At 32.8% G+C, this 16,988-nt stretch overlaps 2 protein-coding genes across 2 annotated transcripts; both read left to right on the top strand.

The window, feature by feature from the left end:
• Window positions 1–11,389: 11,389 nt before the first annotated feature.
• Window positions 11,390–11,938, top strand: LOC126728604 (uncharacterized). Its single transcript, XM_050434402.1, has one exon. The coding sequence runs from the start codon at window positions 11,390–11,392 to the stop codon at window positions 11,936–11,938; it is 549 nt and encodes a 182-aa protein (XP_050290359.1).
• A 1,784-nt stretch (window positions 11,939–13,722) lies between these two features.
• LOC126729154 (probable pectinesterase 67) lies at window positions 13,723–16,046 on the top strand. The gene is made up of 5 exons (XM_050434848.1): window positions 13,723–14,009; window positions 14,120–14,282; window positions 14,735–14,941; window positions 15,226–15,473; window positions 15,685–16,046. Exons 1-5 carry the CDS (start codon window positions 13,738–13,740, stop codon window positions 15,836–15,838), a joined length of 1,044 nt encoding a protein of 347 aa, XP_050290805.1. The 5' UTR covers window positions 13,723–13,737; the 3' UTR covers window positions 15,839–16,046.
• The last annotated feature ends 942 nt before the right edge of the window (window positions 16,047–16,988 follow it).

Below are 16,988 nucleotides of genomic sequence, written 5' to 3'. Positions count from 1 at the left end.
AGTTAACTAGGGTTAATTGAGTTAAGTTTACTTAAATAATCGTGTGCAATGCACATGCTATTTTTTACACATGTCATCTTATTAGACCAGTTTGTAGCCCAATGCTACAACTGGTTTTGTAGCTAAATTTTGTCCAATTTATTTTCAAATGAGAATATGAGTCTTTTAAATATTATACCTAAATATATTTTAATGTTAGAAATTATGCTCTAAATTTAATAGAGATTTAAAAATAGTAAAGTGAGTTGCTACTTTATCTATTTAAATTTATCCATATAACTTTCCATTTGTGAGGTATAATTTAAATTCATACTCCAAGTATTAGTGGTAATCATGAGAATATTTTATATGTTTTGATATCTTCCTTTCAGTTTTTTGGATAACATAATTAGTAACTCATTAATTGTTTATTGGAATAATTTTTTTAAAAATAATTGTAATTATATGATTTTTTAACCTCCTCACTTGTGTATAAAGCCTACTTTTATATATTAAAAACTCATGATTATGTTTAAATATATATATATTTATGTTGTAACTTATGTTTTAAATTTTTTTGAGAAATAGTTACAACATGTTGTTAACCTCGCAGCTCGAACCCTTTTCCTCCTAGACCCCCAAGCATTTTGTGCATGGGGAGGTGTCAATTCAGTTACAAGGCCTTTGGCAACTTATGTTTTAAATTCAATAGAGATTTACAAATAATAAAGTGTGAGTTGCTAATTTTATTTATTTTAAATATTATCCATATAATTCAAACCTGGAGTTTGCTATGGAAGCTGGATTCTCAAACCTGGTAATTGAAGGAGATAATTCAAATGTCATGAGAGCACTTTCGGCATCTGCAGTAAATAATTCCTTGTATGGGCATGTAGTTGATGACATTAGATCTTATTTTTCGGGTTGGCAATTTGTGGGCCTTAGCTGTGTTAAAAGGGAAGGGAACATGGTGGCTCATTTCTTAGCTAGATTTGCCAGGAACATTGTGAATGCTTTGTATTGGATGGAGGATGAGCCCTTACCTGCTATAGATGCTTTGCATTATGATTGTTTACATATCAATGAATGAGTGAATCTATCGTTTTCAAAAAATATTATCCATATAAGTTTCCATTTATAGAGTGTAATTTAAAATTCATACATTCAAGTATTTAAGTTTAAATGGTCAATAGTTTAAAACCCTTGTATTTGTTTTTTCGTTAGATGTATTTAAATTTTTTGTGATGGTTTTTTTTTTTTTTTTTTTCATAGGATACTTGATTGTTTCTAACATATAATGTTTACTTTTTCATATACATTTGTAAACCAAAATAAACTTCAGTGTTGTTATTGAAAGCTGGATATACTACAAAGATGCATGGTAACCAAATAAAAAAGGGTAAACTATGTTCAACCTAGTATGATTTAACAACAATTCATTGAGACAAAATTGAGAGAAAAATGAATGGAAAATGAATTTTCTTGATCCTTACTAGCTATTGTTTTAGGTTTGATTTTGAGTTTGACCCATACCTCCATAGGATGTCTAATCATGTTTAATCTCCCATACTAACCATATTAATTGCATTTTCAGTTAAGCTCCATTCTCTAGTACGATATACCAACTATTTTGTTAAAAGTATGGTTCATCAATCAGAATCTATGATTGTAGTTGCAATCAATACAATTTATCAACTTTTTGATTGTTGGAATTCAAGATTATTTACAATCTTTGCAAGTTCCAATTAAACAGTCTGTAGATGGATTTTTGAATTGGGATACAATTTTGTCATTGGAGTTTTTAAATTGGTATTGAATTTTTTATTAAAAAATATCTGAAATATTTTTATAAAATTTTACATTTAAATATCTTTTCTTATATTTTTAAATTATTTCAAAAAATAGTTTATATTAAATTTATGAATCTTCAGTGTTAAAATAACAAAAAATAACAACAACAAAAAAATACATTGGATAACTGAGCAAAATTAAAGTGATAGAATTGAATGGAATTGAATTTTAGGAAAATTTAGTGTGTGCAATTTTAATTAAGCCAATAAAATGTATATGTATATGTTTAAGTTTATGTTTGTGAACTTTTTATTAAATATTGTATTCAAAGCAAATGGTTGTTAATTTTCTACATTGTATCCCTTTTAAGATTAATAAATGGTATGTGAAAAGTAAACATGATAGAATTAATTAAGCATGATAAAAAATTTAAAAATTTTAAATTAATATTGAAAAATTAAAATCCATTAGGCTAACCATTTGTTTTGAGTGTTTGGGTTTTAGACAAATTTCTCTATTTGAAGGTCATATATTATTTGAAAATGGTGTTTGGGTTCTTGGGCCCAAGATTTTCCTGTTTTATGAATAACAGATGGTCTTAGAGCCCAATATTTAAATAGTTAAAAGAAATAGGCCCTTAGGCCAAGAATTAGGACATCAATTTATTTTTATTTTATAAAATTTTCTAAATTTGAAGATCATATTTTGCTTATTTATGTTCTCTCTCTCTCTCTCTCTCTCTCTCTCAATATCGCCCTTTTAAAAAAAATAGTTTTGCCTCTTTTGGGGCTTGTAACATCTTTCACTTTTTCAAAAGGAAAGGGATTGTCTCGATCATATAGATTGCCGCATCATGTTCGAAAAGAGAACGAGCAGGTAATTGAAGAAGGCCCTTAGCGTCATGGATAAATTATTAATAAGCATGCAAACATATTTGAACTTCCTTGGCATCCCCTTTGATATAAAGAGTGGGATTGCCGTCCTTGATATTCCAATGACAATGCTTAACACACCTTTCCCAACTTCTTTTGTATTTTGAAAATGCACCAACTAGAGACACAAAAAAAGGATATCAACACGATGTAAAAATTTTCTTATATTTTTTTAAAAAATTAAATTAATTTTATGAATTTTTATAGTGTAATATTTGTTTTTTTTTTTTTTTTAACATCTTAGTTGCTTAATGGTGATCATCTAATGAAATTGAATAAAATTAAAAGTTAAAGGATTAAATTGAACAAAATCAAAGTTACAAAAATGAATTGAATTTTGGGTAGTTTAAAGGGTATAATTTTAATTTAGCCTATAAATATTTAATGTATATGTATATTGTAAGGACACGATTTCTTTAACGGCCCAATAATGATGTTGGGCTCGTACATGAATGATCCCTCACAATATGATTTGTAGAGAGTGGGCTCGAAAGGCTTGTCTTTGATCACGGGGCGGTGGTCCGGTCCTGTTTTTAGAGGAATTCATGTAGAAAAAAGGAGTTGGATTTGAACATTTAAGCCCTATAGCGTCACATCCTGAGGGGTTGGACTCCTCGGACTTAGTCCGAGGACAATTGAGGTCTTCCTTCGGTTATCCGGCGGTGGGTTTTTCTTTTTTATGTGGAGTGCATACATTGTTAAGGGGTTTTCACCCATGGAGTTTTTCTCCTGGAGGTAGAATGGGAGCCCCTGGTTTTTTTTGTCCATTGTTTCCCTCCCTCATCCAGATTACTTACTTTCTCTTTTATACTTGCTGACGCTCGCTGTCTTTCGTCCACGTGTAGGGTCAACCTTTCCAAGACTGATATTTGTCCCGTCAGTCTAATCCCAGAATCACTGGGGGTGGTTGATAAAGCTGAAGAGTACGGCTCTGTTAGGTGCAGAGTCTTATCTGGGAAGGGTAGTAAGGGTAACTTTCCCAAGATATTTTAGGTCCCCTTTCCAGTCTGGTCCTATACCGTTTTTGCCCCTCTTCTCGGTGGAATTTCGGGTCTACCGAGGACTGAACTGTCCTCGGCAACATCTCCGGGCCATTTGGGCTTTATGTTATTGAGCTTGGGCCGTAGTCTTCTTTGGCTTGGGCCTTTGGACTTCCCACGAGCAAGTGGACCTGACCCATAAATTATTGGGCCCCACATATATGTTTTTATTTATGTTTATGAAGTTTTTATAAAATTTTATATATAAAAATGGTTACTTATTTTATCCTATCACTTTAGGATTTTTAAAATAATATATGAAAAGTAAACGTGATATGTTTGAATTGATTAAATATCTTATGTAAAAATATAAATTAAAGAAAAATATTGAAATATAAAAATTCATTGAGTGCATATATACCTGTGATGTAAGTTAGTTTTTTCTTTGTCATTCATTTTGAGTGTTTTGAGTTCTAAACAAATTTCTATATTTGAAGTTCAGCTTTTGCTTATTTGTGTCCTATCTAATGTTATCTTATTTCACATGTTTTGACATGTTAAAAAAATTGACTTTTTGATTCTTTTACAAGCACCATTGGCATGGTGGTGTATGATCTTGGTAAATGCAATTGAATTTCATATAAGTAAGATTGACTTGAAGTTGAGATTGAAAGTGTGAATGAGGTTTTATAACCACTGAAGGTAAATTTTACCTCTTGAAGTAATTGAATTTTGGAGACAGATTTTGAAAATGAGTGTCATATGAATTGAAAGTGAGAATGAGATTTTATGATGATTTAAGGTATTTTCTCTATTTCATTTTGAAATGGAATAACCAACCTCAGAGGTTTTCTTTTAAAAACCTTTGTATGGCTCGTGATGACACTTGATTTGATTGTGAGGAATTTTGAAATTGGGGCAGTTGAAATTGTATGATTGTGAAAGGGATATGACTCTCTCTCAAAATTTGGTTGTGGGGTATTTTTGAAAATCTTGCATTTAGGGCATTTTTTGGAAATACTTTTGGGCTTTTGGCCTGATTCGGAAAATTTTGATATTTTATAAAACTTCAAGTTTATAGATTTGAAATTTTGAAGGACTTCTTTATTTGTGAATGATTTTGGGTTTCAGGCCTTAATTTCAAAAAGGGCCTATCACTTGAAAAATGTTTTTGGACTTTTTGGACTAATCTTTGATAGAATATATCATTTGAAAAAGGCCATTGGGCTCTTAGGCCAGAGGTTTTCTTTTTTTGTGAAAACTTTTAGAGTCTTGGAGCCTGGCAAAAATGGCCCAATACCATCAATTTTGGAAATAATTTGCCCAGAAACACTGTTTCTGAACTATATAGCAATGTACCACTTTTTCTGGTACTCGAGCTTGGTGAGCTCGAGTACCATCTTTTCAATGGTCAAACATCTTCTAAAAAAAAAAACGCCGCTATAGGGCCCAAAAACGTCACTATAGGGCTTAAAAACGCCACTATAGGGCCCCTTGAACCTGTTATGGGGACTTGTAAAAAAATTTTGCAAGAAAACGCCGCTATAGGGCCCAAAAACGTCACTATAGGGCTTAAAAACGCCACTATAGGGCCCCTTGAACCTGTTATGGGGACTTTAAAAAAAAATTTTGCAGGAAAACGCCGCTATAGGGCCCGAAAACATCACTATAGGGCCCCCTAACCTGGTATGGGAGCTTAAAACCGCCGCTATAGGGCCCGAAAACGTCACTATAGGGCTTAAAAACGCCACTATAGGGCTCCTTGAATATGGGGCGACAGTGGATAAAAAAACATGGTACTCGAGCTCACCAAGCTCGAGTACCAGAAAAAGTGGTACATTGCTATATAGTTCAGAAACAGTGTTTCTAGGCAAATTATTTCCAAAATTGATGGTAATGGGCCATTTTTGCCCTTGGAGCCTAGTATCTAAATACTTATATGGTTAAGAGAATGGGTCCTTAGGCCAAGATTTGATTGTTTGGAAAAACTCTGGGCTTTTGGGCCTAATGCTTCTTGAAAATAGGTTTGTTTCGAAGTTAGGCATATGATGCAAATATTTTGTTAAGAGTTATCTTTGGAAATGTGGGCTTTGGGATCAAAATTTTGTTTTATTGTTATTTTTTAGGGTAGGCTTTCATTGGAGTGTCTTATCTTTGAATGTGCAGAAATTTTTGTTTGCATAGAAATTTTGTTTATGCACAATTTTGTGTGTTTTGAATTTCGTTTATGCTGAATTTCTGTATTTTTATCTTTGGGGAAGGTGGGCTTTGGGTCCAAAAAATTTTTTGATTGTTAGTTTTTGAGGGTAGGCTTTGATTGAATTGTCTTATCCTTGAATGTACAAGAATTTTTGTTCGTGCACAATTTTGCGTGTTATGAATTTTGTTCATGTTGAATTTTTTGTATGTGCCATGGGATTTATGCTTGTAGATAGAACAAATGGGAGAATGCCTCTAGTGTGGATATGTTTAAAACTAGACAATTGAATGTTTCTATGTTTTCACGATGTTTTGTGACTTTTAATTACGGCTATGAGATCTTTTGATTGATTAAAAAGTCAAATATTTCTATTTTAAGCCTATGGTTAATTCTAACCTAAGGTGATGTGCATAATTAGCACCAGACATTTGGCAGATTGCTGCATACTTTTTTAGGGGAGAATCAGGTCCAAATGTAGTTAAAATGAATAAGAAAAACTTATGGTTAATGATGATAAAGATCCCTAGTCAAGGTGGAAGATGTAAACACTAAACCCAAAAACATATACCCAATTAAACACAAAACACACATGACTGTGAAGTGTCAAAAAAATCAAAACAGTATAAAATAATATAATATTTTAACATATCCAAGTCGTAAAGCACAGCAAGACATATAGAAAGTTGTAGAAAGACTCAAATTCAAAAGCATAAACACAGATAGAGAAATATCTCTGCACAATGAGTACGACTGGAACCACGAAGTGAAAATTTGAGTTTCACTGTGGCATAGGTAGCGATTGGTAGTGGCAGGCCGGCAAGTTTTGGAGGCAAACAGACAATTCAAGTTGGAGACTACGGCAGCGTAAAGATATAAATATATGGATAAAGTTTAATTACAAAATTAGTTATAGTATATATAAGGTTATAACCTTACTCAATAAAATAAATATTATTACATATTTTGAAAATTTAACACTTGAATTGCATGTTCTTTATGTTCTCAATATACATGTTAAATTTTGTGTTAATTAGATATTATTTACTATATGATCTACAAGCTTATATTTTATGCATAATTTTTATTTACAAAAAATTGCAACTTAAATAATTTATTGATGACATAGTTATTAATCTTTAATTTTCTAGAAATCTTACAAGTATGGAGGATATAAAAAAAAAAATGTAATTCAACAGTGGATTTGTGTCAAAATTCACTTCTAATAAAAAGATATTGAATAAGGTTGAAGTCTAAGATTACAATCAATTTTGTAACTAAACTTTGTCCTAATTATATTTAAACAAATGACAAAATTTAGCTACAAAATTGGTTGTAACTTTAGGCTACAACCTTATTTAATATCTTTTTATTGGAGATGAATTTTAACAAATCCATCATTGAATTATAGTTTCTTTTTATATTATTCATGCTTACAAAATTTTTAGAAAATTAAAAAATAATAGCTATGTCATTAAAAAAATTTTAAATTGCAAGGTTTTGTAGTTTAAAATTATGCATAAAATATAAGCTTATAGATCATATAGTAAATAATATCCGATTGACAAAAAATTTGACATGTATATTAAAAGTATAAAGAACATGCAATTTAACGGTTTTATTTTCAAAATATGTAATAATATTTATTTTATTGAGTAAGATTATAGTCTTCGATTACAACTATTTTTAAAGCTAAATTTTGTTCTTAAACAAATATGAGATTTTTTTAGTAAAAACAAAATAATTGAATTTTTATACCAGCTCTAATTGATAGAAAAATTTGGTGGATAATATTGCTGATTTGAGATTTGTTGGTGTTTGTTTGTATGTTTGTTTTTTATTTATTTATTTTTTATATTATGAAATTTGGATGGGCTATGGACAATGAATGGGCTGGATTTTTTTGGGTTCCTCTTATCATTTTCTTTTTCTAAAAAAGTTTTTCTTAACAATTTTAAAATTTGAGAGGCCCAAATGGATTGAAGGGAAGAGTAAGGGGCTCTTTAGTACATAATTTTAAACATGTGTTTTCAGTTTTTAAACAACATTACACGTATTTCTACACACTTTTTCACCTACACGTATTTTCAAAAAAACTAAAAACGGTTGTTTAAACATACATACTAAATGGGCCCTAAGTCTATGCAAATGAGTAAGTAAAACCAATCCTATTTTTTCTTTAAAATCGAGGGGGGCCAATAAGTAAAATTAGAGAGAACTTAAGATAATTTTAAAATCTAATAGCACTGTGGATAGGAACATCAAAAAGTCAGGGGGGCATGGCCCCATTGTCCCCCCTAGCTCCGCCATTACTTGCCTTTTAGTTTACTTCAACATAAAGTGATCATCAAGGATACATCTAAAACACCTCATAAAGCGGTATTATATAGATACAAGGTTTTTTTTTTTTTTTCTTTTTCTTTTTCTTTTGTGTGTGTGTGTGTGGAGAAAAGCATTGGTACGAGGTTAAATTCACTAACATTCACTTTTTATTTATTATTCATTTGTTTATTTTGAGAATTCACTAACATTGACATTTAGATTGACAAATTCTAGCTGTTTCATCCAAGTTTTTCAGACTCGGACTGTTCATTGAACCGTAAAATGGAGAGGTTCAAGGTTTTTGAGATCGAACCGAGATCGAACCGGAGTCAAACTATGATGACGTCATAATTAATTTAATAATTAATTAAAGCCTAAATATAGATATTAAATTTATAAAACTAGCAAAATTGACTAATATATCTATATATGTAAGGGAAATTTAATGATTTTCAAGCATATATTTAATAATTAAATAAGAAAGTTAATAAAATAAAATAATAACCATGAAAACATTAAAATTTATGATTAATTTTTGAAGTAAAGTTGAATATCTTTGAAGGATTTTAATTGTAAAATTTTTTATTCCTTGTAAGAGATGGATAATTTAATTCAGTAGAATAAAACTGTGTTAAGTTGTTTTTATATAAAAAAAAAAAAAAAAAAAAAAAAAAAAAAAAAAAAAATTGTTAAGGGTTGGACCGCACGGTTCTTGCCACCAATTCGTGCAGTCCAACCCTGGTTTTAGGGGTTCACGGAATTGCCACATATGCCCAGTTCTTTATGCTTAAAAAACCAGTTTTCATCCCAGTTCCCAGTTTTCAAGGTCCGACCTCCCGATTCGGTCCAGTTCTGAGAACTATGGTTTCATCCCAATTTACCATGAGGTAACAACTTACGTTCTTTGGTGTATGAAAATATGAAAATTATTAAAGCAGGAACAAAAAATTTGCCTCATTTCTTTTAGCTATTCTCTTGACATCTGCCACCAATTTCTTCTCATGAAATTGTGTTCCACAGAGAAAAAATTGCAATGAGATAGAAATTTACATTTTGCAATTTTCCTTAGTATATGAACCATCCAATTGTTGTTGTTGTTGTTGTTGTTGTTGCTGCTGTTGTTGTTGTTGTTTTGTGTGTGTGTGTGTGTGTGTGTGTGTGTGTGTGTGTGGAGAAACCTGTAATTAGTAATTACCACTTAATTAAGTGTTGGTTTTACAAATTGGCACTATATATGGGCATTATCACTGAACACCAGTCTACCTTTACTAAGGATAGATTAATTTCAGACCACATTTTGGTGGCTTTTGAGACCTTACATAGTATGCAAAAATATAAGGGGGGTTCATATGGATATATGGCTTTAAAATTGGATATGAGTAAGGCGTATGACCAGGTGGAGTGGTATTACTTAGAAGGGATAATGAGGAAGATGGGTTTTAGGGAGAGGTGGATAAATCTTGTAATGGGTTGTGTGAAAACAGTTTCATATTCTGTTTTAGTAAATGGTGAACCATGTGGGACGATTTTCCCTACAAGGGGAATTAAGCAGGGAGATCCACTTTCCCCTTTCCTATTTCTCCTTTGTACGGAAGGGTTGAATGGTTTAATTAAAAAAGAAAAATTATAAGGAGACATTCATGGTTACTCCCTTTGTAGGAGAGGCCCGAAACTAACGCATCTGCTTTTTTGCAGATGATAGTCTTATTTTTTGCAGGGCAACTTTGGAGGAGTGTAATAAGGTGATGGACATACTAAGAGTGTATGAGGAAGCATCGGGACAAAAAATAAATAGAAGTAAAACCTCCTTGTTCTTTAGCAACTCTATTCCGAAGGATGTGAAGCATGGAATTAAGGTGGCCCTTGGTGTCCCAGAAAGTATGCAATATGAGAAGTATCTTGGGCTGCCCTCTCTTATGGGCAAAAGGAAAAAAGAAAGTTTCAACTACATAAAGGAGAAGGTATGGCGGAAACTTCAAGGATGGGAAGCCAAATTACTCTCTCAAGCCGGAAGGGAAGTACTCTTAAAGGCGGTTATTCAAGCTATCCCAATTTACACTATGAGATGCTTCAAATTGCCCGTAGGTTTGTGCAATGAGATTGAGACCCTAATTAAGAAGTTTTGGTGGGGGCAAAGGGGTGACCGTAGGAAAATCCATTGGGTTAAATGGGAGGAGATGACAAAATCCAAGACTATCGGAGGTATGGGTTTTAGAGATCTTGCTATGTTCAACGATGCTCTCCTAGCAAAGCAAGCATGGTGACTATTGAATAGTACATCCTCACTCTTATATAAAGTTTTTAAAGCTCGTTTTTTTCCAAATTCTTCACTTATGGAGGCTGCTGATTCAAGGATGGGATCTTATGCATGGAAGAGTATCCTTAGAGGGAGAGATATTATTCAAAGGAGAGCAATATGGAGGATTGGAAGTGGAGAAAAAATTAACATCTAGCAGCAATGCTGGTTGCCAAGAAAACACCCTCCATGGCTGCTGAATTGTCCCCTAGAAAGTTTTGAGAATCACACTGTGGATTCACTTATTGATCCGGTCTCAAGAAGCTGGAATAAGGAGCTGGTAGATGGCCTATTTGGGGTAGAGGATGCAGAGATGATTAAGAAAATACCCCTGAGTCGAAGTGCAGCTGAAGACACCCTTTATTGGCCTTATTCAACCTCTGGTCACTACACGTGCAAGTCAAGTTATAGATTCCTTAAAGAGGAATCAGAGTCACTTGCTCATGCACAAGCCCCACCAATCTGTGATGAGAAGGTTTGGAAAGCAATATGAAAGATGCAAGTCCCACCGAAGATTAGAAATTTTATTTGGCGAGCTTGTCACAATGTTTTGCCGACCAAACAAGCTCTGATGAAGAGGAAAATAGTTGCTGAACCAATTTGTGAAAGATGCAAATTGGATGTGGAAGATGCAGAGCACACTTTATGGTCATGTCTGGAGTTGGATGTGGTGTGGGCTGATCAGGTACCGTGGAGTTTCAGGCATGAAGTTGGTTTCTCAGGTGTGAAGGAGTTGCTGTCATGGATGGTGGAGAAAGGAATGCCCCTGGAGCTGTTTGCATTTACGGCTTGGAGGATTTGGAGTCAGGGGAATAAAGTCCGCGTGAACCTTCAGTCCAGTCCGCTTCATCAAGTGGCAAAACAAGCTAGAGCCATGTTGGCGCAATACTAGATGACCACACAGACTGCAGAATTGCAACTTGGGAGCAGCGGCATCAGAGGAACAAGGTGGAGTCCTCCGCAAGCTAGTTTTGTCAAGATTAATTTTGATGGCTCCGTGTTCAGTAATGCAAACTCGTTGGGTGTTGGAGCTGTAATACGGAACCATAATGGAGCTGTTATGGCCTCTTGTGCAGAAAAATTAAACCAAACTTACAAGGCAGAGGAGAGAGAAGCGTTGGTAGCACTTAAAGCGTTACAGTTGGCTTTCGATCTGGGTTTCCAAAACGCCATACTTGAAGGGGACTCGCTTGGTCTAATAAAAGTTTTGAAGGCAGACGACCATAATTTATCTCCACTAGGTCTATTGGTAGAGGATGTCAAGTTGGCTGCAAGTAATTTTGTTAGTTTGTCGTATTCTCACATTAAGAGAAACGGTGATAGTGTAGCTCATAATCTGGCGAAACATGCTATAAGCATACCAGATTTTCAAGTTTGGATGGAAGATGTCCCATCACATGTTGTTTTGTTTTTACATTCAGATGTAGTTCATTTACCTTAATAAAATTATACAGGTTTCATTCTCAAAAAAAAAAAAAAAAAAAAAAAAAAAAAAAAAAAAAAAAAAACTAAACCTTAATTCGAGTTTAATTAATTGGGATCGAGTTTATGGATCTATTTCAATAACCTTATCCTTGTTTAATACTTGTACAGTTATACCATATAGATAGAAGAAGATTTCATTAGTAAGGGCAAGAAAAGCTTACATGTATACATACCCCTCTTGTGGCAACAACCATCTGTCAAAACAGAAACGCACTCTTTAACATTATACAAGACAATTTTGAAGTTGCAAATTATCAAGGTTTGTGAACAATGATTTGGATCTCATGCAATTATTGCATGACATAATTACCCTGGTGACGTGAGATTTTTTTTTCAAGAGAGTTTTAATTTATGGCGTCCGCTTCTGATGATAACTCTTTATCATTAAACTAAGATATTAATCGGTTTTTGGTATAGGCAGAGATTGAACTTTAAATCTATTATTTAACTATCAATGACCTTATCAGTTGAAATAACTAGAACTTATTGGCAAAGTGAGATGTAAAAGTTTAAAACATAAAAAAAAAATTAAAATTAAAAAATTAAAAAAAATTAAAAAAAAGTTAAAAATTTAAAGATTTAGATTAAAAATGAATTTTCAACTTTCAATCACATTCATTGGTTCATTATCACATGCTATTAACTTTTGCACTAGATTCGAATCTTATCCAGAATATTTAGAAAAAATTTGTCCTAAAATCTCAACATTTCGATTTTTCTTTTTTTTTTCTTTTTTTTTTTAACTTCGTTTTTTTGCAACAATTTCTTGGGAAACAGCGCAACAATTTTTTTTTTTTAATAGAAAAAAAGAAGCTAAAATATATAAGGTTTGATTTAGAAAGAGTAGACAAAGAGAGTACCCGTTTGATTTCGGTTTTGGGAGTGTGCTGGTTTTCCACGTGTATCATCCAATGGTAATCATACCCCTTAATTTTTTTTTTTAATTCAAAATATCTTCTTCCCAAATATTGCTACTATAGGTACTACAAGTTTTACTATATTAGTCTTACAAATTGATGTGTCACCAATTAGAAATAAACAATTCAAAATTCAATTATGAAGTGGTTGAAACTCACCATTCACATTTATTATCATATCAGTTTATAACATTTATGTAGTAAATTTATAATATTTTAGCATTTTCCCTTTTACCTAAGTTTGAGTTTGACCGAACATTCAAATCCTTACCACTTTCTTTTCTTGTCCTGGATATGTTTCAAAATTGAGAGTTTATGTCCAAGTTTATCCTAATTCTACAAGTTCAATATTTTTCATAATAAAAAATAGTAATTTATAATATTTTTATAAAAGCAATGCTATATATATGCACAAACTATTTTAATTAGTTATTATAAACTATTATTGTGACTAATTCTTACCGGTTTTCAGCTGTACTCACTACTAATATTACATTTTTACCTATCATTAACCATTTACCAAAAAAATCTGTTTGTAAAATAGTTTGTGGCTTTTATCATTTTCTTTTTTTATAAAATTTGTTAAACCAAAACCATGCATATGAACCACACAAGAATCCATTGGAGGCCCTTCAAAATAGAGAGGACCTTCCTAACCAACTCTTTCGCTTGAATTCAATAACACCCAATTCTACCTTCCAAACAACCACACCCCAAAAATGAACAAAAGTTTCTTCACTTAAGGACCTCCCATTGGCCTTATCAAATTTCTATTTCACACCATTACTTCTCCAAATACTCTAAATTCAACAAAGCAAATAGCCCACCCAAGAAAAACATGCCTCCCTCTTCTTGGCCTTCTTCAGCTCTCCCTATTGCCTTTGCAATCACTTGTGTCATCTCTATCTACTTTTCAAATCCTGTCCATGGCTTGGATGCTCAAAAAGTCATAGACTCTCCTTTATTGACACAAAAAATTGGCACCAACCGCACTATTAAGGTTGATATCAATGGCGATGGGGACTTCAGATCTGTTCAGGCGGCCATTGATTCTGTTCCTGAAGGCAATGCTCACTGGACTATCATCCATGTTAGGAAAGGGGTTTACAGGTAATTAATCCACCTATGTTGATGTGTAATAAATTTGTCATACCATGCACGTACGTGACCTATAAGGATCTTATATATTAACCTCTAGTTTTGTTTATTTTGAATGGCAGAGAAAAGGTACACATACCAGTAAACAAGCCCTATATATTCTTGAGGGGTAATGGAAAAGGAAGAACAGCCATTGTATGGTCTGAAAGCTCTATAAATAATGTGGAGTCTGCAGTTTTAAGGGCTGAAGCCCCTCACTTCATTGCCTTCGGCGTTAGCTTCAAGGTCCATTATTTCTTATTCTCATATCCTAATTTCGTTTTTAAGATACACGATAAAACTGAATTATGAATATGATATGGTTTGAAATTATCAAGACCCCTATGTAAAATCAAATGAGCTCAACCATTTGATCTGCATTTTTGTTTTTCGAAATAACAGTTAATTTGTTTTGACACAAAAAGGGGGGCAAATTGCTTTCTATTGCTATAAAACAACATATGGAAGTTGATGTTTTCTAACGTTTGATTCGCATAAAACACTAATATTTTAGAAAGAAAAATTTGTCATATTTTCATAATCCATTTATAAGGCATTAATTGGTGAAAACAATATATATATATGCTAATTCAACATCAACCTTAAATTTGTCTCTTTTTTTTCCAGAAATGATTTGCCATTCAATGTTCAGTATTGATTTTATTTTTATTTTTTATTTTTTGTCTTCAACAATGCAGAATGATGCTCCCACTGGAATCGCTTCTACCTCACAAAATCAATCGGTGGCTGCATTTGTTGCCGCAGACCAAATTGCATTTTACCATTGCGGATTCTACAGTACACATAACACTCTCTTTGATTACAAAGGCAGGCATTACTATGACAATTGTTACATCCAAGGTTCAGTTGACTTCATCTTTGGCCGTGGCAGATCCGTCTTCCATGTAATTATACTAAACTCATTCTCTTTTATTTCTTTATATATATATTCTAAAATTTTGGCTATGTACCTAGATGCTAGACTTATAAAAAAATAAACTTTACTTTTAAAATTTTATATCTTGTATCTAACAATATACATGATTACACGACATCTACATGTCGTGACACTAGACACATTTTTAATCTGTAATATTTAATCTAAATCTTGGAATTGATTTGTACCTTTTTCTATCATCTAGATTATCTATATCTAATATGGTAATATTTGGTGCAACTTTGGATGCAGAGCTGTGAGATCTTTGTGATTGGAGACAAGAGGGTAAAGATTCGTGGATCTGTCACAGCTCAAAACAGGGAAAGTGAAAATGACTATAGTGGGTTTGTGTTTGTCAAAGGCAAGGTCTATGGTGTTGGTAGTGTTTACTTGGGTAGAGCTAAAGGACCCCATTCCAGAGTGCTTTTTGCAAAAACATACCTCTCAAAGACCATTGCACCAAAAGGCTGGACCAATTGGAGTTATGATGGCTCCACCGAGTAAGAATGCTCAAGCTCTAACTTGCCCTTACTCATTCTCCAATCATACTTGATTTATAAACAAGTACATAGGATATTAAAATAAAATCATAAACTCATAGATAGTGTGCTCTGAGGTCACACAATTTCAAGGGCTAATCTTCTCTATTTTCTTTTCTATGCTACAAACTTTTATTTGGTTCTAACATTGAAAATATTGTAAATTTAACAGAAATCTATTCCACGCGGAGTACAAGTGCCATGGACCAGGATCTGAATCAAAAGAGCGTGCTGCTTGGTCAAGAGAACTCACTGAAGAAGAAGTTGCTCCCTTCCTATCCATAGATTACATTGATGGCTCCCATTGGCTACCTGTGTGGCTATGAAGTTGATCATTAGCAAGTAGAAGAAACTGTTGGCAGTGTGCTTTGCAAATGACATGCATGCATGCAGCACAACGACCCTGAAAGTCTCATGAGTTTATTTATATAATTCGTATGATGTATTATGCGATCTAGTGTTCTCAAACAATGTTTGTTTAAAATCAATTCACACTTTTGGCCTATAACTTTAGGCTAATAAGGTGAATTTAGGTGCACCGTACCGTTTGGTTACCAATATAGTATGGATATTACGAATGTGAAATGCGAGTGAGTCATATATTGTAACTATTGCATACAATTTAAAATTCTAAGATAGATGTTTGCTTCTTGTTTCATTGCTGCTTTGAAATCTTACTTTTCAATGGTACATATATAAACCTCAAAGTGCTAGCAAGTTTGCTAGTTTCTCTTCTTCTTCTTCTTTTCACTTTTTCATTTGGTAATTTTGTTTTGAGAAAAAGTAAGTTGCTAATTTTTTTTTTTTTGGTGTTGCTCTATCTAATAACAACAAACCATATTAGTACTTACAGAAAAAATTGTCTTTAGCATTACTTCTTGTAATCCAAGGTGTTGTGACAACATTAATTATAATGAGCTGGGCATGAAAAAAAAATTTTGTTAGCTTCTTGAAACATAGGCTTGAACTTTAAAATATATGGACCATGTTTCTCTACATCAATTAATGACAGGAGAATCATAAAATAAGCAGATAGTAAATTGCCGTCTCTTGTAGTTCAAAACGACAAAACCTCTCAATTAATACATTCAGTGCTTTCTAATTACATTAACACCTTGATTTCCAGTTAGAATGCCTAGACCAGAGAGCATAACAATTGCAGTGGAAAATGCACGAAAGAAATGACCATGATCAGTGGCAAAATGCTTCAACAACTTTTAGTCGTTCAAGGATCCAATACCATTTCAACATCAATTCTCAGTACACCACGGCCTCCCATTGCATTCATGTAATACAGGTTATCAAATATAAAAATAGTACGATCATTAAGAACAAAAGTTAAGTTTGAGATTAAAGACCATGTAGGACAATTTAACCTCAAGAATGCTTCAAACCTAGGTTCCATTTCTTGAGCCTCGACACCTTCAGGTTTGTATACACGATTCAGAATGCTTACACAATGTGTTACTCCTAGGT

The sequence above is a fragment of the Quercus robur genome, chromosome 5, assembly GCF_932294415.1.
Source record: "Quercus robur chromosome 5, dhQueRobu3.1, whole genome shotgun sequence".
In the NCBI taxonomy this organism is placed as follows: Eukaryota; Viridiplantae; Streptophyta; class Magnoliopsida; order Fagales; family Fagaceae; genus Quercus; species Quercus robur.
This window is presented reverse-complemented; position numbering and strand designations above follow the sequence as displayed.

Coding starts and splice junctions, on each gene's coding strand:
- LOC126729154 (XM_050434848.1), top strand. CDS start 13,738: ATGCCTCCCTCTTCTTGGCCTTCTTCAGCTCTCCCTATTGCCTTTGCA. Junction 14,010..14,119: donor GTTAGGAAAGGGGTTTACAG/GTAATTAATCCA, acceptor TTTGAATGGCAG/AGAAAAGGTACACATACCAG. Junction 14,942..15,225: donor GTGGCAGATCCGTCTTCCAT/GTAATTATACTA, acceptor CTTTGGATGCAG/AGCTGTGAGATCTTTGTGAT.
- LOC126728604 (XM_050434402.1), top strand. CDS start 11,390: ATGACCACACAGACTGCAGAATTGCAACTTGGGAGCAGCGGCATCAGA.